The 21,898-nt window shown below is 41.8% G+C and overlaps 2 protein-coding genes across 4 annotated transcripts in view; one reads left to right on the top strand and one right to left on the bottom strand.

The window, feature by feature from the left end:
* The window catches only part of si:dkey-97m3.1 (fatty acyl-CoA reductase 1), a 43,981-nt gene extending 29,776 nt beyond the window's left edge, over window positions 1-14,205 (top strand). Inside the window, exons 3-13 of one of the 2 annotated variants that reach the window (XM_020653757.3) lie at window positions 344-519; window positions 4,273-4,452; window positions 4,830-5,007; window positions 6,954-6,998; window positions 7,082-7,200; window positions 8,034-8,063; window positions 9,004-9,071; window positions 10,474-10,645; window positions 10,739-10,868; window positions 11,042-11,169; window positions 11,759-14,205. In XM_020653757.3, the coding sequence (XP_020509413.1) occupies window positions 344-519; window positions 4,273-4,452; window positions 4,830-5,007; window positions 6,954-6,998; window positions 7,082-7,200; window positions 8,034-8,063; window positions 9,004-9,071; window positions 10,474-10,645; window positions 10,739-10,868; window positions 11,042-11,169; window positions 11,759-11,921 (1,389 nt within the window). In that variant the 3' untranslated portion in view covers window positions 11,922-14,205. The remainder of the gene's footprint in view (window positions 1-343; window positions 520-4,272; window positions 4,453-4,829; window positions 5,008-6,953; window positions 6,999-7,081; window positions 7,201-8,033; window positions 8,064-9,003; window positions 9,072-10,473; window positions 10,646-10,738; window positions 10,869-11,041; window positions 11,170-11,758) is intronic. The other variant, XM_020653758.3, reaches the window with a different exon arrangement.
* A 520-nt stretch (window positions 14,206-14,725) lies between these two features.
* LOC109998847 (endoplasmic reticulum-Golgi intermediate compartment protein 2) lies at window positions 14,726-20,060 on the bottom strand. Of its 2 annotated transcripts, none has more exons than XM_020653759.3 (14): window positions 19,919-20,060; window positions 18,882-19,016; window positions 18,672-18,780; window positions 18,494-18,540; window positions 18,224-18,291; window positions 18,094-18,134; window positions 17,761-17,862; window positions 17,491-17,586; window positions 17,327-17,382; window positions 16,873-16,971; window positions 16,556-16,653; window positions 16,266-16,428; window positions 15,151-15,230; window positions 14,726-15,047 (listed from the first exon to the last, which is right to left on the bottom strand). In XM_020653759.3, the coding sequence occupies exons 2-14, from the start codon at window positions 18,985-18,987 to the stop codon at window positions 14,964-14,966; spliced, it is 1,149 nt and encodes a 382-aa protein (XP_020509415.1). In that variant the 5' UTR covers window positions 18,988-19,016; window positions 19,919-20,060; the 3' UTR covers window positions 14,726-14,963. The 2 variants fall into 2 exon arrangements, with proteins under 2 accessions (XP_020509415.1, XP_020509416.1); XM_020653760.3 differs by having other exon boundaries at window positions 18,882-19,013.
* Between the last annotated feature and the right edge of the window lie 1,838 nt (window positions 20,061-21,898).

Here is a 21,898-nt window from a genome sequence, read left to right as displayed (position 1 = left end):
AAGTATTTTTATGGGTAGTGGGTGGTGGGGTGGGGGTTTGAGGACGCCTCAGATCAGAAATCTGCTGGTGTTGAGTCTTTCTGGGACGTGAGACAGAGTTCTGCCTGAGGTCTTTTATGCAAAGCAACACAATAGCTGTCTTAGCTGACACGAGCTCATTTGCATCACTTATGAAGCTTTTTGAAAGTTTAGCTTGAGTCACAGCTCGAGTCAGATTTCCTCCAGCTCTCGTCTGCTGTGAGAATAAATATGAGTGGCATTTACCTCATTCGCTCTATTCATCTCTCTTTTAAACCTTGAGCATTGGTATGAAAACAGATCTTCATGTTTACATTTTCTGCAGCTGTTCGACCGGGTGCGGGAGGACAACCCCGACTTCCACCAGAAAATCATCCCCATCAGCAGCGAGCTGACGCAGCCCGGCCTCGCCATCAGCCCAGAGGACGTGGAGCGACTCACCGCCTGCATCAACGTCGTCTTCCACTGCGCCGCCACCATCCGCTTTGACGAGCCGCTCAAGTAAGAATCAGACCCAAACATTACATATATTATCTACTCTGCACCATCGATTCTGTTTTAGATTTTGCAGCTCAGTATTTAAAGCAAAGAGGAAGCAGAGGAGTTCATGAGAAGGGTATGAGGATGTGGAAACACCAACGGTTTGTAAAAACATAAGTCACTCATGGTACACCACATGGTTCAATCTTGTGACAGGAGGCCACACTGAACACAGATACCTTCTGTAATCAACCCGGGTACTTTTGAATTCAGGATTTAGCAGTTTAAACCTCTCAGTAGAATCCTGCTGAGATCCTAACAAGTGATGCTACCCAGCAGATGTGTTCGCATGTGATTCAGAAGTTCAGCGTCGTCACAGTTGTAATAGTAACATCATCCTGTGAGAGTATTTTTAGCACGTCGTCTGCAGAAATGAACTGCAATATGTGCATCACTATGGTTTCTGTCTATAAGGCCGGAGCAACGCCGCTGACTCCATCAGAGGGTGGATGTTGGATAGTGTGTCATCAGTGAACCGCGGCAGCCTCGGGCCCGCTCTGCTCTTATTGGATCCCGGTGCAGGGACAGTGCATTATATAGAATGGTGACCTAGTTATTATTATTTCTTCTGTGAGTGATGTGCTGGAGCTCTGCCCCTACCAATCAGTCCTGTTAGTTTTTGTCATAAAATCAGCGCCCGTTTGTCCTGTTAACACTGAACTCAGCATGCACAGAGTGCTTTCATTACTGAGGCTTTTATTTTATAAATAATAGAAGATCAAGGTTCGATCCCCAGCTCCTGCAGCTACAAGTCCAATGTGTGTTTGGGAAAGACACTTAACCTCAAGTTATAAATGTGTATGAATGGGATTAGTTACTTCTGATGGTCACTTTACACAGCGGCCTCTACCATCAGTGTGTGAATGTGTAGGTGTGACCTGTGGTGTAAAAACACTTTGAGTAGCCAGAAGACTAGAAATACAAGCTCAAGTCCATTTCCCATTGACCACAGCGCTCAGCTGCCCCGGAAACACCCACAGGGGGGATGTGGTCTGTGCACCTCAACACTTCACCAATCAGAATGAAAATGCTCTGCCCATAACCTGACGTATCCTCATTAAAGAGCAGCTGAGGTGTCAGTTAAGTGTTGATACATTAATGCAGCTTGATAATTGTTGCAAAATAAAACCTGAGACTGGTGCTGTTGATGCCGGTTGCTTTATTCATGTACAAGCTGCTCCAAACGCAGTTGCCCCGAGTGAGAATTTGAATGTAATTGGAATTCAAGTGAACCCCCCCTGCAGGTTGTTATGGTTCATTTGATTTTTTTAAGGACTTGAACATGTGCACAGTTATGAAAAGAAAGCGCTGAAGAGTGTCTTGTCACCATGTCGGGTGTCTCTTCACTGATTCAATGCGTGCATGTGCGTAGGCACTGGAGGAGTGCGTTTGGAGGGCGGGGACAACCTGTTTGAGTGACAGCTCGGTCAGGATAAAGATGCTTCATGCAGCTTAATATCGATCTATGCTGCCTCCACGTCTCTCTCCGTCCCGCTGACTGGCTCCTCTCTCTCTCTCTTCTCTTTCTTCTCTCTCTCTCTTCTCTCTCTCTTCTCTTTCTTCTCTCTCTCTTCTCTCTCTCTCTTCTCTCTCTCTTCTCTTTCTTCTCTCTCTCTTCTCTCTCTCTCTTCTCTTTCTTCTCTCTCTCTCTTCTCTCTCTCTTCTCTTTCTTCTCTCTCTCTCTTCTCTCTCTCTTCTCTTTCTTCTCTCTCTCTCTTCTCTCTCTCTTCTCTTTCTTCTCTCTCTCTTCTCTCTCTCTCTTCTCTCTCTCTTCTCTTTCTCTCTCTCTCTCTCTCTCTCTTCATCCTCCGTTTCCAAGCGGCCTTCACTTTCACTCGTCCATCTTTTGCTCTCATGTCCCCCCCCCCCGTAAGCAGAGCGGAGGCATAAATCTGAAGAACTCGTCTGTGTTAAATGTTTTCAGACTCAGCAGAGCTTTTAGAGCTGACACCTCAGCTGCTCTTCATCCTCTGCACGTCTTTATGCCCGCTCAGAGGATTATTCCTGTTTGAGAAAACCTGGATGTTCTTGTGGTAGACCGTCGTTTCTGTCTGTAATAATAACAATGTGCTCCGATGGGGCTTGAACAGGACTGGAAGGTTTCAGTCATACAGCTTTATTTTCATTTCAGCTGTCTGCAAGTTTATTTTTTTATCAAATTGAATAAACCTCTGCGGACGGCATGGCAAGACAAAGATCATTAAATTGAAGAGACAGCTTTACGTCTTTCTTTTATTTTGTATATTCTTAAAATGTTTTTTTTTTTTTCTAAAAGTATTTTTTTTGTTTTAAAGACAAGAAGTTTATTCAGATGTTCCACCAACATCCGAATCACTCGAGCAGAAACAGGTTGGGGGAGGAGTCAGAGACAGGAAGTGCATCCATCTTTTCCTGAATGCCCTGCTGGTTAAATCCATGCATATGGTCCCAGAAGGTTGTGGGAAGATGCCCACACCCACACAAACACACTGTGCCACACACACACACACACACACACAAACACACACATACACACACACACAAACACACACACCACCCACACAGAGCAGCTTTCTTATCTCACAGTCTGTCCAATCTGACCCTCAGTGTCTCTCTCTCTGCGGCCTCGGGGCTGAGCGCGCTCTGTAAGCTGCTGCTCTCTGCTCCTGAGCCGACACAGATCCACTGCTGAAGGGAAAGTGTACACACAGATGGAGAGAAACGTGGATGCTCTGCTGTATGTCATACGAGAAATTATGTACAAAGAAGGTTATTTTTTGCCCGTAATTCTTAATTACTGCATAATGATGGCTCATAATACGGACTCACAAACACTCATGTATTTAAAGGAACACTGCACTGATCAAAATGTGTTTTTTAAAACTACATTTTTTATTCCGACAACGCTTTAAGTGTTTCCAGAACATTTAATGTGCTATAATTAATTGATTCATAGAAGAAACAGAGTCAGCAGCTACTTTGATATATGAAGAAATAATCTGTAGTTCCAGCCTTCATGTTGTTTGATTTTTTTGTGATGAGTGAGACCCGGCTGCTGTAACGCAGCACTTTCTCTAATGGATTAGATCAAAAAGTTGGCATCGTTAAAAGTGTGATTCGATTTGAGATGTACAGTGGATGTAAAAACCAGCATCCCTGGCAAAAAGAAGATCTGACTTTAAAACAGAGATGTTGGATATGTGGATATTTAACACGCTGGACCTGCCTGCTAAAGCGAACACGGCACAGTTTTAAAGACAGACATGTAAATGTTTCCTACAGTTTGAAGAACGCACGGTTAATTGTGCGACCACAGAAAGTGTTTGCTGAAGAGCTCATGGCTGGATGAGCGGCCAAAGGAGCTGAAAGTAATGATGAGGCCGTCACATCTAAGAAGAGAGCAGATGCTTGCTCTTATTTTTTTTCTTCTTCTTCTTCTTCTTCCGTCCTGTTTGGTGTCATGTCTGCTCCTGCTGATTTTCCCATTTTTGTGAATTCCTGCTTGTCTGCAAATTCCCGTTTTAGAGGAGCACAAAGGAGTCAGCCAACACAAACGTTGTTGCATGCAAATCCTCAAACAGAGATATTAGCAGCCTCAAAGCCCTTTTCCCTGCACACACAGTTAATCTCAAGCACAAACACACACACACACACACACCAAGACTTGTTCTCACATAGACACACTCCACACTCCCTTGTTAACTCTCTCTCGCTCTCTCTCTCTCCTCTGGGCAGACACGCCCTGCAGCTGAATGTGATCGCCACGCAGCAGCTCCTCGGCCTGGCCCGGCAGATGCATCACCTCGAGGCCTTCATTCACATCTCCACCGCCTATGCAAACTGCAACCGCAAACACATCGACGAGGTCATCTACCCGCCACCCGTCGAGCCCAAGAAACTCATCGAATCTCTCGAGTGAGTGAGGGAGAGAGTGAGGGAGTGAGGGAGTGGGTGAGTGAGGGAGTGAGTGAGGGAGTGAGGGAGTGAGGGAGTGAGGGAGTGGGTGAGGGAGTGAGGGAGTGGGTGAGGGGCTGGTTTCTCCGTGGCCCTGAGGATGTTTTTTTTGCTCGATCCATATCGTATGAAAATTGACGAGCAGGAACACATTTTCTGATGGCCAATATTAAACGTACAACATGTAGTATAGAAGAAGAAAAGTCAAGCTCCGCCTCTGATCCAAATTACAAAATTACCAGTCAGTCTTGTTAGTGTAAAACATTATCATGAAATACTCCCACAGCACCAGGGATGCTGCGTCTCTCTGTCTGAGCTCTTCATTTGTGTGCCTTCAGGTGGATGGACGACAGCATGGTGCGTGACATCACACCGCGGCTCATTGGCGACCGACCCAACACGTACACGTACACCAAGGCGCTGGCCGAGTGCGTGGTGCAGCAGGAGCAGGACAAACTCAACATCGCCATCATCAGACCCTCCATAGTGGGAGCCAGCTGGCAGGAACCGTTTCCTGTGAGTCCCCCCTGGATGGTTTTTATACAATTAACTCAAAATATACACGTCTGCTTCTCTGATACATCCCTGTTTGTTTTAAATAACCTTTGGGCTGTGTGATAATCAACACGTTTAGATCACGTTTTCTTGAGTTTATCATCATGCGTTCATGCAGTAACCAATGGAATGAAGATAATGATAGATGTGATCAGGTCGGGGCTGCCTTCATGCGGGTTTAATCTTAATTGGCGCAAGGATTACAGCAAAGTGGATAATATCTTAATTGCAGAGACTGCGGCGAGTCGTCTAGCAGCTGCAGCTGGGACAGGAAAGTTGAGGGTGGAGTTTAGAGGACAGAAATGGGACCCTGAGAGTAGATTAACACCGACACTCTGAAACGTCCCGTCAGAGGGTGAAGAGTGCAGACGAGTTCATGCCGAGGCTGCTCTGACATTTCACTACAGCCCGGATTAGGCTGCGGCAAGTCAAGCCGCTTGTGTAATATTTAGATTTCACATAACTGTGGGGTTGAATCATCCTGTACTTATTGATATAAATTTGTAAAAGTGAGATTAGCCACTGTTGAGTCTTGATCTTTGTGATCATCTGTGAAGTAGAGATCGTGTTTGTACAGGGCTGAAGATAAAGGTTAGGCCCTTTAAATGTTCAGACACCTTCCTTTGAATCAACCAATGAAGAGGTTTTCAAATAACGCTGCGTACCAGCACATAGCAGACACACACACACACACACACACACACACACACACACACACACACACACACACACACACACACAGGAAATGCTTGTTTTTGGTGTGGCGTCAGTATATGTAGGCCTTGTTTGTGAGCGTCGGGGCTCCTGGCTCGGCGCTCAGCCTTCAGTTGTGAGCTCGGCCTGGCAGCGACTCTTCAAACGGCCTCGCTCACGCTTGGCCACGCAATCGCTCTGGCAGCTCGTGCCAGTAGGCGCTGCGAGGCGAGGGAGTCAGGGGGAGGGTGGGGGGGGGGACGCTGGGACTGCTTATTTATATGTTTGTGTAGATGTGTTTACAACCGCAATATGCATCCCAATCTGTCAGATTTGAACTCCATATCTGCAGTCATCTAGTCAATATATATGTGATGCAAAAATATCAATGTGATGGTCGATCTCTGCGCCATCTTCCTCTGGCATGAAGCCACAGACATATTGTGCTGCTACAAAAAAAAACACCTGAGGCCTGTCCCTTCATGCAATTTATCAGCAGCAGAGCATATTTTTTTATTATTAGACTCGGGACAGGACCACGTAATGGCTCTCCCGTCCCGCCCATAGGACGCCGCAGCGGTCTATAACCAGTGCTTTCATCCTTTTTTAATGGACTCTAATTGAAGTCGACAATCACTGCTGCCTCTGTTCCCCCATCACATGAAGGAACGCAGCCCCAAGCGGCTGAGTCAGTGCACAGAACCCCCTCACACGTGTTTGGATCTACAACTTCAAGGCTTTATATGTGATTTTTCACACTTAAATGTAGAAATCAAGTATATCCTCTGAAAATAACTCTGTGAGTCATGACTGTCTACAATGGGTGTAACACCCGAGTCCCACTGTCTGTGATGCTTTCAGAGTTTTCAGAGTCCTATCTTCAGTTTGTTTACATCGCCCGGACAGCCGGCTGACTCCTCCCCTCACGTATAAAAGTTGTTTAATTGAGGGACTAGAGAAAAGAAGAATAACATACTGTACTCACTGCTTAACTGTGTTTCTAGATCACGCTCATTTCAGGTAAATTTACATGCAGTGTGAAGATACCAGCATAATAAAGATCGCTAGCATTAGCATGCTATCACAACAATGCAGCGCGCGTTGTTTTGGTTTCATGCTGGTGCTCAAGGGCGACATCTGCTGGATCAAAAAATCGCATAAAAAGCCTTTAATGTCTATAGAGTGACTTGTGTTCTCTGTTTTTCACACCTCAGGGCTGGATCGACAACTTCAACGGGCCGAGCGGAGTCTTTATAGCTGTAAGTGTCAAAATGTTTCTCTTTAAAAAACCAAAGCTTTTCAACGCACAGAAAAACAACACGTTTTCTTGCTCTGTAATCAGGCTGGAAAAGGGATCTTACGCACAATGAGAGCAAACAATGACGCAGTGGCTGACCTGATCCCCGTCGACGTGGTCATAAACCTCACCCTGGCTGCAGGCTGGTACACCGCTGTCCACAGGTTAGTGCTAGAGGGAGACATCCACTGTGACGTTTCCTGTTCTTTAAGAAGAGGTCCACATATATTTCAGTTTTTTGTAAAATTGTACGACAAAATGTGCTCCAGTGGAGGGAGTGACAGGGAATAAGGAACCAAATAAGATGGGGGTGATTAATTGTGCCTAATCTCTAAATTATTTTAGTGTTTGTTCACAAACAACTTAAATTGGCTCTTTAACTTCTCATACCCACACACGCTCGTTCTCTGTGCCAGTCTGCTCCTTTGACAGAATTCATCAGAAACACATTTTTTTGGGGCGGCTTAGTGGTTAGGTACCTCTAGGTAATCAAGAGTCCTCCAAGCGGGCGGCCCGGGTTCTAGTCCAACCTGTGGCTACATTCTCGCATGTCATTCTCTACTCTCTTTCTCTGCTGATTTCATACTCTATCCACTGTCCTTTCAAAATAAGAGCAAAAAGCCCCAAAATAAATAAAAAAGGAATACATTTCATAAAGTTACACAAACAATCAAACTCGCGTTTTAAAAAGTTTAGAAATGGTGGGCTGGAAATATATCTGAGTTTATGGATTGGTGTATTAGGAAAAGAGAACGTATTTCTGCCGGGAGCAGCAATAAAACAAAGATGTTAAAAGTTACCTGACAGACTGGAACTAATAGGAAATAACTGCTGGAGAGGAAAAAGCCGACTTTTAACCTCGAAGATATTTGAGGTATTAAAACCAAGAAAAAAAAACCTGAAGGATCTCCTCTCTCACAAATAATGCATCAACATTGCCATGTGCTATGTGATTCTACCTGTGTTCATGTGCCTGACAACCTGTACTTATTTTCAGAAGGAAAACAGACAGAGAGCAAAATATAAGTTAAGTATTTAAGAGGGGGAATCCCTCCGTTTCTCAGCCTGTATGTATGTTGGTTTCTTGTCAGCACTCTTTAAAGGTCTGCATGTGGTGTCGTAGAGAGAGTTACACTCAGTGCTTTGTTTGAAACAGGTTTTTACATCCAAAGAGTCCAAAGATGTCGGGACGTTGTGTACAATGAAAACAGGAAGTGATGAATCTGAAAACATTGAAACCCCATATTTTAATTGAAAATAGCACAAAGGCAACACGTCAAATGTAGAAAAACTAAGAATGTCATAGTTTGATTAGATGTCTGCAACATGTTTCAAAAACGTTGGTACAAAGGCAACGGGAAAAAAACACCTGCTGGGGCGCCGGTCGCCTAGTGGTTAGAGCGCGCCCCGTGTTCAGAAGCTGTAGACCTCCAAGCAGACGACCCGGGTTCAAATCTGACCTGTGACTCCTTTCCTGCGAGTTGTTCCCCACTCTCTCTCTCTCTCTCTCTCTCTCTCTTGATTTCTGACTCTATCCACTGTCCTCTCTACAATAAAGGCATAAAAACACCTGTTGGAACATCTCAAAGTTGATTAGTGTAATCCTTGAGCTGTTGAACATCTGAAATCCTACTTTAAGCAAGAACGGTAAAACCATCCACTCTCAAAAATGGCAGCGACTGGTCTCCTCTGCTCCTAAAACGCTCTCAGTGTTCTTAAAAGAAAAGTGATGTAACAGAGGGGTAAACATGAGCCTGCTGTCTTTGTGCTGTTTTCAATAAAGTACGGAGTTTCAATGTGTTTCAAGTCACTACGTTCTGTTACATGTTAGATTATACACAACGCCCCATCTCTTAAGGACTTTAAGGTTTTTGATTAGCAACATAGCTTCATAGCTTTCCTAGTTCAGACTAATGTGATTTCTTCTTTTGTGGCATTTAGTGACTCTTGTCTCTCGCACCCTGCAGGCCTAAAACAGCGCTGGTGTACAACTGCACGACGGGCGGCACCAACCCGTTCCACTGGGGAGAGATCGGTACGTTCACAGTTTGTCTTCTCTCCTGCTCTAAGGTCGCTGTCGCTGCAGCTGGATGTTTTCCAGAGCTGATTTTTGTCTGCTTTGTCATAATGTTCATCAGCATCACAAATCAAGACTCCAGTGTTGTGACATAATGTCTCAGTGTGATGTCGTTAGGTTTCCCACAGTCTTGTGGAGAGTGTCTGCCACCTGCTGGAGACATTACCAACATATGTATAGTTCCCTTTTAGGTTTTGATGATAGTTTTCAATCACTGTAGGACGGATTGTTGTGATATGTGGTAGACATTTATGGTTTCAAGAGTCTTTGCACAGATCCTGTGTGGTTTGTGAAAGCTGTTCTTATTTTGAGGTCATGACTGCAGCAAAGACACCACACACAGAGTGAAAACTGTCACTCATCGCACACAGCAGGATTAGAGGGTCTGTGCATGTCAGGCTGGCAGGATGGCGAGAGACCCTCTCCCCCCCCCCAGTTTCCTCTCAGATTAGTAAACATGCTCCATTAACCGAGTAAAATTGCTCCCAGATGGCTCGTGTGGCTGGATTAGGTCTCATCACTATAACTCGCTGTTATGAAAGCTGAAAACATGGACTCGTAATTCCACCGTTCCGAATGAGAAAGTAGGAATGAAGCTAATCTGAAAACCTGCGGATTAAAAAAAAATCTGAAATTGAAAAGACATGTCCAAAGCCTCAAGGGCGGCTCAAGGTTAGCGGCGATTCTCTCCAAACCGGTCTGCAAGGGGGCCAGGCCACAGCCGGCTGTCACCTCGGATCTGGTCATCTCAGGGCCCTCGCAAATATCTGTTGCCATGGAAACAAACCAGTGCCAGGCCTAGTTCGGTGCTGTGTGATGTAATGTCTGTAGTCACATGGCTGCTCTCTGTATCCCTGTACGGCTGCTGCTTTTTGGAGGAGAAGGAGGAGGATTGGGCCGGCTGGGGAAGTCACTGTGTCAGGCTGGTTTTTTTTCTGCCACAAATTCCCCCAATGGCCAGAGCTGAAAATCTTGTTATGATTAATGCCGTCCAGGGTTCCTGGAAGTCCTGATCCATGTCTACAAACTGCAATCTGTGCTCACTGTTCCTGGTCAGTGAATGGTGATAGCATGGGCTTTTTGAAATCACTTTAAAAGACTGGATTTTGATTTTGATTGCATCAAAAGATCCACACTTTGATCAAGCTTTGATCCATCTTTGTGCATGTAATGAAGCAGCTTTGTAGTGTTTTCCGTGCGTTTGTTGATCCTGTAAATATGCAAAATAAGACATCGCGTTGATACAAAGGCAAACAAAAACTGTCATCATAGCTGTCCCAGAGTGAGTGTGTGAAAACAGTTTGAGAGTCTGTATCTTTTCTTTGAATTAATGCCCTAAAACCGTCCCCTTTTTTTGCAGAACACCACGTGATGTCATCCTTCAAGAGGAACCCTCTGGAGCAGGCTTTCCGCAGACCCAACGCCAACATCACCTCCAACTACCTGATCAACCAATACTGGATCCTGGTCAGCCACAAGTTCCCCGCTCTCATCTACGACTTCATCCTGCGTCTCTCGGGACAAAAGCCGCAGTGAGACTCTCTGCTCTCAGTCGTAGCTCATGATTAAAGAAAGTGTTAACAAACCTCTGACACCCCCCTCTCCCTCTCTCTCTCCCTCTCTAGGATGATGCGCATCTTTAACCGCCTGCACAAGGCCATCAGTCTGCTGGAGTACTTCAGCAGTCAGGACTGGGAGTGGAACTCTGATAACTTGAGCATGCTGATGAGCCAGCTAACCCCAGAGGACAAGAAGGTAACTTCATCCACCTGCATGACAAAAATATTCTACAGTTTAGATTTTCTATAATAAAATATTACAAAGGGGTTCTATTGCTCCATCTAGTGAGCGAGAGTGGTGTTGACTGTCATGTACAAATCTAACTGTGGCTTTGGTTTCGCCTGATGATCTTATCAATTTTCTCTCAGACCTTTAACTTCGATGTACGCCAGCTGAACTGGCCTGAGTACATTGAGAACTACTGCATCGGCACCAAGAAGTACGTCCTGAATGAAGACATGTCCGACATTCCTGCTGCCAGGCAACACCTGCGGAAGTAAGTCCATAAGAGAATCTGTGTTTATACCAGTCTGTATCCAAACTCTGGATTGTTTAGGGCATCACATTTTGTTCAGGGACATCCACACACAGTTCAAACATTTGTCTGTGCTTTGAAAACACCATCGGATAAAGATATATGTTATCATATTTCAGAAAAAAATGACAATGTTTGCTATATTTAGCTGTGTTTTCATCTTGATCCTCCATTACAATGCAGTCCTTTTTTAGAGTTTATAGTAAATCAAGCAGTCTATTGAATCTCTTCAGCTGCAAGATTGACACTAGTGGAGATAAAACTGTCTTTACAAATTTAAACTCCAGAAAAAAGCTTTTTCTTCACCTCAATACTACCATCTTGTGGAGCTGTGAAGGCACTGATCAGTGTGACTCATTAAATTAAACAAGTGACAACACAAAGCACTCAAGACGAATATTAGAACAAAATAAAACCCTAAAAATAATAAGTGTGTGTTGAGGATCCACCATAGAACTTCAAGCAAAAATCGGTTTCTAAGCGGTGTTGTTTCTGTTCTTAAAGACGCTAACATGCTGTCCTTCCTCCCTCCTCCCCTCTTCTTTCCCAGACTGAGGAACATTCGTTACACCTTCAACACCGTGTTAGTGGTTTTCATCTGGAGGGTGTTTATCGCTCGCTCTCAGATGGCAAGAAACATCTGGTACTTTGTGGTCAGCCTCTGTTTCAAGTTCCTCTCCTACTTCCGAGCATCCAGCACCTTAACCAATTGAGTCTTCCTCATCGCCTCAAACAACAGATGGCAGCCCCCCCACCCACCACCCACCCACCTTTAGTAACATCTGTGACTCCAGCCATCCACAGAAGACTCTTAAAATCCAACTTTTTTTTTCTGTGGATGAGCAGGACACTTTTTAAAGGCCGGGGGCTGCAGTCGAGTGAAGCACTCAGAAGAGGAGGGGAGAAAAAAAAAAGGTCTTCTAGCCATGAATTATTTGTTTAGTTTGGAAATCTGTCATCGGTTTCTGCACAGTTCAGTCATCACACTCCGTCCCAGAAAGAGTTGTCATATATTTTGTACCTAACGTTTTCTTCTTAAAGTGGCCAACTATATATGCAACAATAAGCCTTTTGTGTGACTTCCATTCTCTCCTCCATGTCATCGTTTCCATCCTCTTGAATCTCAGTACATTGCCTTGCCTTGTGATGATTTTTTTTTTCATACTTGAAATATGGCAGTGCTTCAGTGGAGGATGATTTCTATAAGATTATTTTGTTTTGTTTTTTTACTGTGGGGGTATCCAGTTCCTTTCTTTGATACGCAGGGCATTTGGGTATCTGTATGTTTCACATTAAGTGTATCTACCGCCTTTTTAAGATTACACCCAAAAACGGTTGTTAAAAAACCATCTCAAGGCCAATCCACAGATTTTTGAGACCAGTATGAAAACATATTCTGACCACACAGACTACTGCATCACTATATTTCCCAAAACATACAGATCGGCCATTTTTCCTGCTGTCGAGGTCGTCAGTTATTAACCATCACAGATGATAACATCAACATGTCTCTGATCATAAACCTTGTTTGTTTGAATGCTCATCCACTTTTTGCCTGTTTGTACAGCAGTTTGTACTGAAACTAAGTTTACTACTTTTACATCTTTATACTTGCGTCAAAGGCTAGTCTGATACATGTGGTAGACCTTGGCAGTGTATTATATATAAATAAGAGTACATCAGAGTTCCAGTTTATTTGTATAGCCCTGTATCACATACTGTACAGTCAGTGTCTCCCAACACTTCCCAAACCAAGTCCATGTTTTCAAAGAAGACGAACTCAACCAAAAGCCCAAAAGGTGTTTCAAAGAAGTACTTCTCTCTTTCTTCGGATGGCTGGCTGTCAAATAGTTGCCATCGAAGAGAAATAATGACATTAAGTTGTAATAGTCAAAAATGCAAAACAGAACAAATGGATTCTCAAAGATCCAAACTTATTGTAGCTAATTCCAAAATGAAAAAATCCATGGATTGAGTCCGGATAAATAGGTCTTGTATCAGTGATACATCCAGTTCCATGCCCAATATTTTAGATATGTATGGGGGACCAAGCTTGCAGGTGAGAGAAAATATGGACATCACCCAGTTACAGTTTTTGCCTGGAGTTCAACCGAGCTACAGTGGTAGCCATCCATTTTTAACAACAAGAAAACTTTAAACACTTATCTAACCATCTGGATGAGACATTCAAGTTGCAACTCTGCTTTGGATCCAAACCAGGATTTCAAATCTCTAATCACTGGATAACAAACTTTGATCTGCAGATGAAACATTTTCACATCCGCACGGTTTTAAAGTTCCTTGAGGTTTCTAAAAAACACCCTAAGAACGGAAGAAAGTGTGAAATGTAGTTGAGAAGACGACGGAACCATCGACTGAAGATATCTATTACTTCTTGAGGCAGGCCTCTGGATACTTAAGCCATCTTGAGGTTTGTTTGAGATGGCAGAGAAGGAACATTTATTTATTTTTTAGGTAAATTGATTCGGCTTAAAAGAATTGTAAAAAAAAAAAAAAAACAGTAGGGGGGCCAAATATGGAGCCTTGAGGGACACCATACCTTATTAATGGAGAGATGTACTCCTATTTTTAAGATATGTGACCAATATATTCGCTTGGACCTAAATCACAAAAGTGCAAGATTATAAACGAGGTACAGAAGGCCCTCCTGGTAATACATCCTTACCCCTGTTTGAAACATCTGTAAATAGCTGAACTACATATTATTCTTATAAACTACCAAAAAGTTGTATTTGACTGTTGATTTTTGCTTGGTGAGTGTCTGCACAGGATTCCACCACAGAGCTTCCCACAGATCTACCAAAAGTGTTAAGTGTGAAAGGCAAGTCTGATTTTTACTAAACCAACGAGAAAACTGTGTACAGCGTTGTGTTTGTTGCAAGGCTTGACTCTTGACAGAATGCAAATGCATAACAGCTATGAGCCTTTATGGGAGGAAAAGGGACAAAACTAAATAAATGTTTATGCAAAGCTCAAGTCTGTTGTTTGATCATGTTTTCAGTCGTCTTCATTCAAAAGGGGGATAAAGAGCTAAAGAACATTGAGATTTTCTGTGTCTGTTTGATTAAATTTGCAAACCAAATGCAAAGCACTGTCAGTGCCCCGGGCTGGAGCAACTCTTAACCGACATGTGGACGTGGACCATGGACTTCTTTAAATACTTTCTCATGTCATCTGCTAAATGTTCAAATGTTCGACCGCCTCCATTCCCTGCTTTGAAATAAACTAGAAGTGTGCTGCTGAACATTCAACTTTCACTTCACCTCCTGAAGTTGTATGAAACTCTTCTAGTATTTTATGATTCATGGATATTCTAACTTTAAACAACAACCAAACATGGTATAGCATTATGTGCTGCTAAAATAGAACGCTTATACGCTTCTGAAATAACACATTATCTCAAGTATTAAAACAGGAAATAATTATTATAAAACAAATCCAGGACTGCAGTCACAGGGCACAAATGTTGCAAGGCTCTTAAAAGAACTTTGCTCGGTTTGAAGTTAACAGCACAATGTTTTAATAGACAGCTTTGCTTTTTCAGTAGAAAATCACATCTTCATGACACATTGTAATGTAGAGAATTAAAAAATACAGTAGTGTATACACAGAACAACGTTGTAAATACCACAGGATGTCCTCTGACGGTGGGATGAGAAAGCAGCGACACTTGTTTGGTCACCTCCTGGCCATTAAAACATGCAGAAGGCAGAATCAGCAGTTTTGGAAAACAGCTACTCCTCCTCGGGGACATTTTCAGCCAGCAGAGGAGTCTGGTGGTTGTTTACATTGTTCATCTGGTTTTGGAGTTGCACATCCTAGGAGGAACACAAGACAGGTAAGAGATCTCCTCCACAGTGACATCTACACAGACAGGGAATCTATTTCTACTGATAATGTGCAAAGATCATAATGACTCACCTCTCTGGGCCTATAGACCCCGAGTTTGAGGCGACAGCAGATAACATCGAAACAGAAGCCGACAAGCCCATGGAGCATGCCTTCAGCGAGAGTGGAGGACAGCATTAAATGCAGCAGAATTTAAATTATCGGGTGTATTTATTTGTTTCACTATGATTTTAAAACTAGAGACACCTCATACATTACTTATGTTGCCTCTGTTTTTCCTATGTGATTGTCTGTAACTGTATTGTCCACTTAAAGCTCCTGTGAGGAGTTTTTTCACTGGTTTTTGAAACAGACTGAAATGAATAGTTATGCATTTTTATGATCTTCAAAAGCAAACAAGGCCATAATCAACAAGTCTCTTTCTAAAGTATACATTTTTACGCCTTTACACTGCAAGGGGGGTACGTGTTAGATGTGAAGATATACAGCACCCTGAGGAAACTAAGAATTGTAAAAAAAAAAAAAAGTAGGGGGCCAAGTATGGAGCCTTGAGCGACGCCATAACTTATTAATGGAGAGATGTACTCCTATTTTTAAGAGATGTGACCAATATATTAGCTTGGACCTAAATCACAAAAGTGCAAGATTATAAACGAGGTACATAAGGCCCTCCTGGTAATACATCCTTACCCCTGTTTGAAACATCTGTAAATAGCTGAACTACATATTATTCTTATAAACTACCAAAAAGTTGTATTTGACTGTTGATTTTTGCTTGGCGAAGGTCTGCACAGGATTCCACCACAGAGCTTCCCACAGATCTACCATATTCAACAAGATTGACTATTTCTAAAGTTTAAATTTTTACGCCTTTACACTGCAAGGGGGATCGGTGTCAGATGTGAAGATAGACAGCACCCTGAGGAAACGGCCCTTTTGACATTTTCCACAGCAAATATTCACAGCGTGTGATATATCTGACGGTTAAAACGAAGCAGTGGAAACCTGTTTGTCAGAAAGAAAACTGCCAGGAAAATAGTACGGGGAAAGATCAACAATGAGAGACGACGTAATGCTTTGTCCACAGGGGGGCGCCAAAGTTGACACCAACCAAAAGTTCCTCACAGGAGCTTTTAAGAAACAAATGAATATGACCTAAATGATATTGCAGTTGGCACCAGACTCACCTGTAGTGGAGAATATCCCCCCGATGATGCCACAAAGCCGCACTAGGAACTGCCACAGTGGCATGTGCTGCTCGCTAACCGTCACCATCAGAGAGCTAGTGTCATACTTCACGAAGATGCCGGAAACGCCGTGACTGCCCGCTGCGTGGTTAATCACCCGCTCCTTGGACACAAACAGTATGAAGGGTTAGTATCTTTCCAGGTTTCCACTTGGCTCTACATGTAAGGTACTAGATTGTTTTTTAAAACACAGTGGAACATGATTGAGTTTGAAATTACTTCTTACTCACCCGCTCGGTCACAGAAAACTGGTGTGTGTCTGCTGATATCTTGTATGTATTCAGTTTGGTTGGAACCACTGTGATGAAGTACTGGAACATCTGGTTATCTGTGGTGAACACGGCGAAGGAATACTGGGTGAATAATCTCTTTAATTTAGGTTTTTGAATTAATTTATAGAAGGAAACGAGTGATTTAACATTCAATCAGTGTCACAACCCAACATGAATTCTTCCAACACTCTTGCGCTTGACAGTTTCCTGGAAGGAAAGTTTCTCTATCGTGTGTTTTATCCTCTCCTCACTCTTGAATTGTAGCAGTAACTCACTGTTAAAGGTGATTTTCTCGGTGCCGTCCAGAGGATTGATGATGCCGGGTATCTCTTCCCCAAAAGATAAATGGTCTATTCGGTGGGAGAAGTTGTACGCTGGAAAGCGAAGATGAGAGGAAGCTCGGGTTCAATCAAGGCTGCGAGGCATCACTGAAGCAGCTCTGAGTGGAAACTGCTGAACGTTTACTCTGCACTTGTAAGCCTCTGTAGAGTACTAGTGAATTATTAAATATATCGAATGCAACATTTATACTAGTATTGATGTAAAAGTAAGCTTTTAGAGAAAAATGTTGGTATAATGTAGCTGAACAACCCAAATATCCTTTGCCCTTATCTTCAAATTCAGCAGTTCTCTCTCAGCAGGAGCGCCATAAGCAAACTAAAAGATTATACTGTTCAACAAGCCAGGTAACACATGCAAAGCATTATTACAACCAAAACAGATACGTACAATCATGGCTCACAAATGCTGCTATGTGGGCATGACCCTGAGGATGGTGAATGGGCCTGAAACAGATACAGAGGAGAACTGATGTCAATAAAACTTCCATACATTTTTGCACAATTCATAGAAATTCTACTGCCGATCCACCTTTTATACATATAAAACCTTACTTTCCCACGGTGATGTGTAGGTTTCCTGCCACCTTGTTGACGTAAACATGCCCGTGTATCCTGCAAGCATTGAGCGGCTCTATCGATGCCTCCTCTCTACACACAAATACACACACACACTTATTTAACACATACTTCTACTCCTTATATCGACTAATAAATGCAAAAAAAAGAACAAAACTTCAATCTTTTTCTCGTTTATTTCTTTGCTTTTTTTTTTTTTTTTTTTTAAATTATGAACAGATCGCAGTTTGCACAAGTGAAACTGACCGTGGAGGCAGGGCAGTGGGACCCCCTTTGAGCAGAGATTTGTAAAGGACTTCCTGAAGTGCGTGTTCCTCGCGCAGCCGACCCTGTATGTGAGCCAGCGTCCTGAGGACAACACAGACACACACGTTTGGAATGTGGTCACACAAGTTTCTTTGATTGCTGCTAACTGAGCTTTAAAGTTTTTAGGAGTGCATGTGTGAAAACAGACATGATCACTTTCTTACAAAAACAACTCAACATTTATCAGACCTTTTTAGGATATTAAAAACACTAAACTATACACAGAAGTGTCCACAGGTCAGAATCTCCCTGTGTGATTTCTTGAGAGCTTACCTTTGCCACAGTCTTTGCTGGGGAGTCAGATCAAAAATAGCCTGAACAAACAAAGAGAAGAGAGTAAGTTATGAAAGGCAAAACAAAATAAAAGATGTAGGTCATATTTTGAGACTTTTGCTTTACTCACAGGCTCATACTGGAGGCCATTGGACGTGATCATGGTCTCAGCCAGGTCCAGAATATCTGCTCCAACATCTGCAGAATCAGAATCAGAATCAGGGTTTATTGCCAAGTACATTTACACATACAAGGAATTTGACTTGGTGTATTGGTGCTAAACAATTAACAAGGAAATCAATCACAGTTGAAAAGTTTGTCACTGGCACATTTAAAAAATGATCTGTAATTTATTGAAATGTTTATTTACATGGACAACAGAAAAGGTTGGAATACTCACGCTGGCATTTCATGGCTACTGTGACGTCGATGTTTATTTTCAATTTACTGTAAATGAAGCAGAATATTATAAGATTGAATTCCTGCCATCTATTGTGAATATAAACAGTAGATAATGGAATACTTTGAGCGATAATTAACATGTGATAGTGATACCTGATAGTGATATTTGAGCTTACCTGGAAAAATCTTTGTCGACTGCATATTCATACTTCATCCAGGTGTCTCTGTACACAAAGAACTCAAAGAAAGCCAGGAGCGCCATGGCACTGAAAGCAATCAGGGACACTGTGGATGAGACAGCAAAGGGTGACTAACTGCTGTTACTGCAACAGATTAACATCGTTACTGTTCTGTTGTTGTTTTTTATTCACAGGTATAGAGCCCACCTGTTCCTCCTGAGGCCGAGGTCTCCACATAGCTCTCTGACACTTTGGGGAAGGCGTCCAGCTCCTTCACCAAGCTCAGAGCTTTCTTTCGTGATAGACGCCTCATCGTTCAGGTTCAGGGTTTCTCTCCACCTTCTCCAACAAACACACAAAAAACATTTTTTTTGTTTCAGGGCCCAAAATCGACAACCAACAGCTTTAATATTAATTATTTAATATATGTTCACAAATATAGATAATTTGCCAAGCAATTGCACGGTAAAACTGCTTTTTTGGGTTTTTTTTGCAGACACACTCATCTTCAATCAGTCTCCCTCAGAAGCTTTACTAATTTTATTTCTTACTAAACATTGATCTGATTTTACTTTTCTGCAAACACTTAATAGGATCAATTACAAACCAGTCAGTATTTATTTTGTTACAACATTTACAAATATTTATGAAGAAAATAATTTTTTAAAAGTGTTTAAACGAAGGTTTTACTAAAGATTATAAATGTGTACTACACTCTTATTAATTTATCCTTAATAATAATAATTAATATAATTAATAACGTAATTGTTTTTAGTTTAAGACATGATGTTGTCAGTTAGATGACACTGGATAATCAAAGGTTGTATAACACAGTAATGATTTTAACATTAGTCCATAAACCTTTTGCTTTTTTTTAAGGGTGTTACGGTGTAAATGGAGACCATGTTAAGAGGCGACTTCAAGTTATTATGGTCACTCTTTGAACCGTAACACCGGTATCTGATAAGATAAGCTTAATATCCTGCAAACAAATGCCCCTTTGACGTTATAAAATACTGATGCATTAATTTAACATGAACACTTTAATATATGCGAGCACACAAAATAAAAGGTTTGCACGTAGTCCTCATTGCGTTAGAAAGATATGCAGCAAAGTCAAGAAAACAGTATGAACGTCACAGATGTTTTCTGAAGTGATTGTATTATAATCCACTGGCTGTTATCGTCGCCCCAAAGCTACACAGCTGTGACACACTACGCCGTTTATTTAATATTCCTCTTACCTCTTTAAACATCTACTCCGAAGTTAAGTCGAGTGCGGTGTTCCTGAAAGACATGCTCCACAAGTTATAGCTGTTTTGAAAAATGAATTTGTCGTACACCATGATGATTCAACCAGGGGGCGGGGCCAGCGTCTCTTCCTTGTTTTGGGTCAGACTGTGAGTGCGTAAACGTGCGCGCCCCCGTTTTACTGTGAACGCGCAGCGAGCAACGTCGCTATTCAGACAGGAGGTGGCGTTGAAACACTTTTTTTTTTTTTTAAATGTGTGATCTCGCAAATGAGGCAGTTGAAGTTTTTGTTTTTAATCAAATAGATTGTTAAATATAAGCTATTTTCTAATGTATTGATTTATTTTAAGGAAGGCTGTTTATACTTTATTTGAGTCTTTTTTTAATTGCCTAAAATGAATAGCCTTACAGCTAAAACTATAAGTAACTGGTTGTTCTATCATTCCCTGTAATATTTTTCACATTAATTTATTCAAATTCAAATTCAAAAAAACTTTATTTGTCCCCGGCGGGCAATTCAAAGGCACACAGAGCAGTAAGTTAACAACAGTGCAGGTAGACGAAACACTTTAACCTAAATATAAAGTGCCAATTTAAATACAACTTAACTTATTAACTTAACTTAAAATACAAAATATAAAAAAAGTAGATATGATTATGATGATTCCTTATCTGATTATTATAATAAGATAAAGAGAATAATGGTAAAACAGTCACATTTATTTGCTTGTCTAATTTATCCATATCTATTATCATAATTATCAATAGGTAATATAATCAGTCTCGTACCTAGCTGGTACTGCTAGCACATATGTTTACCATTATAAATAAAGTTATATTTTTATATATATATATTTTTTTTTTTGCTATATAAATACGTTGATTTGATTTGATTATTGATGGCATTAAATCAATTTTATGCATTGTTGTTCTGTCTCTCTCTTCCTGCATGTCCCTCTATCCCCTTTATATCTCAACACAGTCTCTGCAGACAGCTGTTGAACATGAGTCTGTTAGCTCAAGGTTTCTGTCTCTTTTAGGCAGTTTTTCCTTGTGTAACTTTGTTTAATGTTGCTTAGTGCTGTGCTCATGCCTCATGGTGGATTAATGTTGTGTCTTTGTAAATAATATAACAAAGCGTACGGTACAGACCTGCTCTTTTTGTGGAGTGTCTTTAGATGACATTTGTTATGAATTGGCGCTATACATCTAAAGATTGATTTTTTTTGATTCACACAAATTTCACACAGAATACTTTAATTGAAAAAACAACAATGAATCATTTGATCACCACCAGCAGAAATACTGTCAGATAATTTAAAGTTTACTTTCACTTTCATATTTCAGTGAGGTTTCAATAGTTTTTTTTGAGTGGATGTTTTTCACCTTTCAGTTCTGAACCAAATGAAATAAATGCATTATGAGTGGTTAGCACTCATAATACTTTGAGGTTGTTTAAACTGACTTGTTAAACAGGAACAGGATTCATCCTGGAGAGGTTGTTCAAGGCCATTCATCAGCAGTAACACTAACCCATTTTAAGAGTCATTGACCTTAACTGAAAAGGGATACTTAACTTCCAGGAGGAGTGTTCACATACATATGGTGGATCTGCACACCACACATGAAGTTGTTACCAAGGATGACAAGTGAGAAAACCTGATGTGATAATGATCTACTATGCAGGCTGCTATTATCACCCTGAAGACAAAGGAGATGTTTACACTACTTGCTAATCTCTGAAAAAAAAAATCTGAGTGAGATGAGAGCTGCAGCTGAACGAGGAGAATCACATGTGCCATCTCTGTTATTTTGTGCTTATGTGTCTCTGCGTGCACCCATGCTGCTTTCCAATGCAGAGCTGCACAGATGGGCGTGTTGGGGGATGGGTGCTGTCAGCTCACAGATCAAGCTGTGGGTCGGTGGTCCCATTGCTATTCACCACATAAGCATGTAGGGCATGTCAGACACGC

Source organism: Labrus bergylta, chromosome 23 (assembly GCF_963930695.1).
Source record: "Labrus bergylta chromosome 23, fLabBer1.1, whole genome shotgun sequence".
Classification (NCBI taxonomy): Eukaryota; Metazoa; Chordata; class Actinopteri; order Labriformes; family Labridae; genus Labrus; species Labrus bergylta.
This window is presented reverse-complemented; position numbering and strand designations above follow the sequence as displayed.

Bases quoted from the DNA above. Each gene is read 5' to 3' on its own strand.
- LOC109998847 (XM_020653759.3), bottom strand. From the start codon at position 18,987: ATGAGGCGTCTATCACGAAAGAAAGCTCTGAGCTTGGTGAAGGAGCTG. The intron at 17,383-17,490 runs GTAAGGTTTTAT...TATCTGTTTCAG, and splicing joins CTACACATCACCGTGGGAAA to GCCCATTCACCATCCTCAGG. The intron at 16,429-16,555 runs GTGAGTAAGAAG...TTTGTGTCCAAG, and splicing joins AGTTTTCTGTGACCGAGCGG to GAGCGGGTGATTAACCACGC.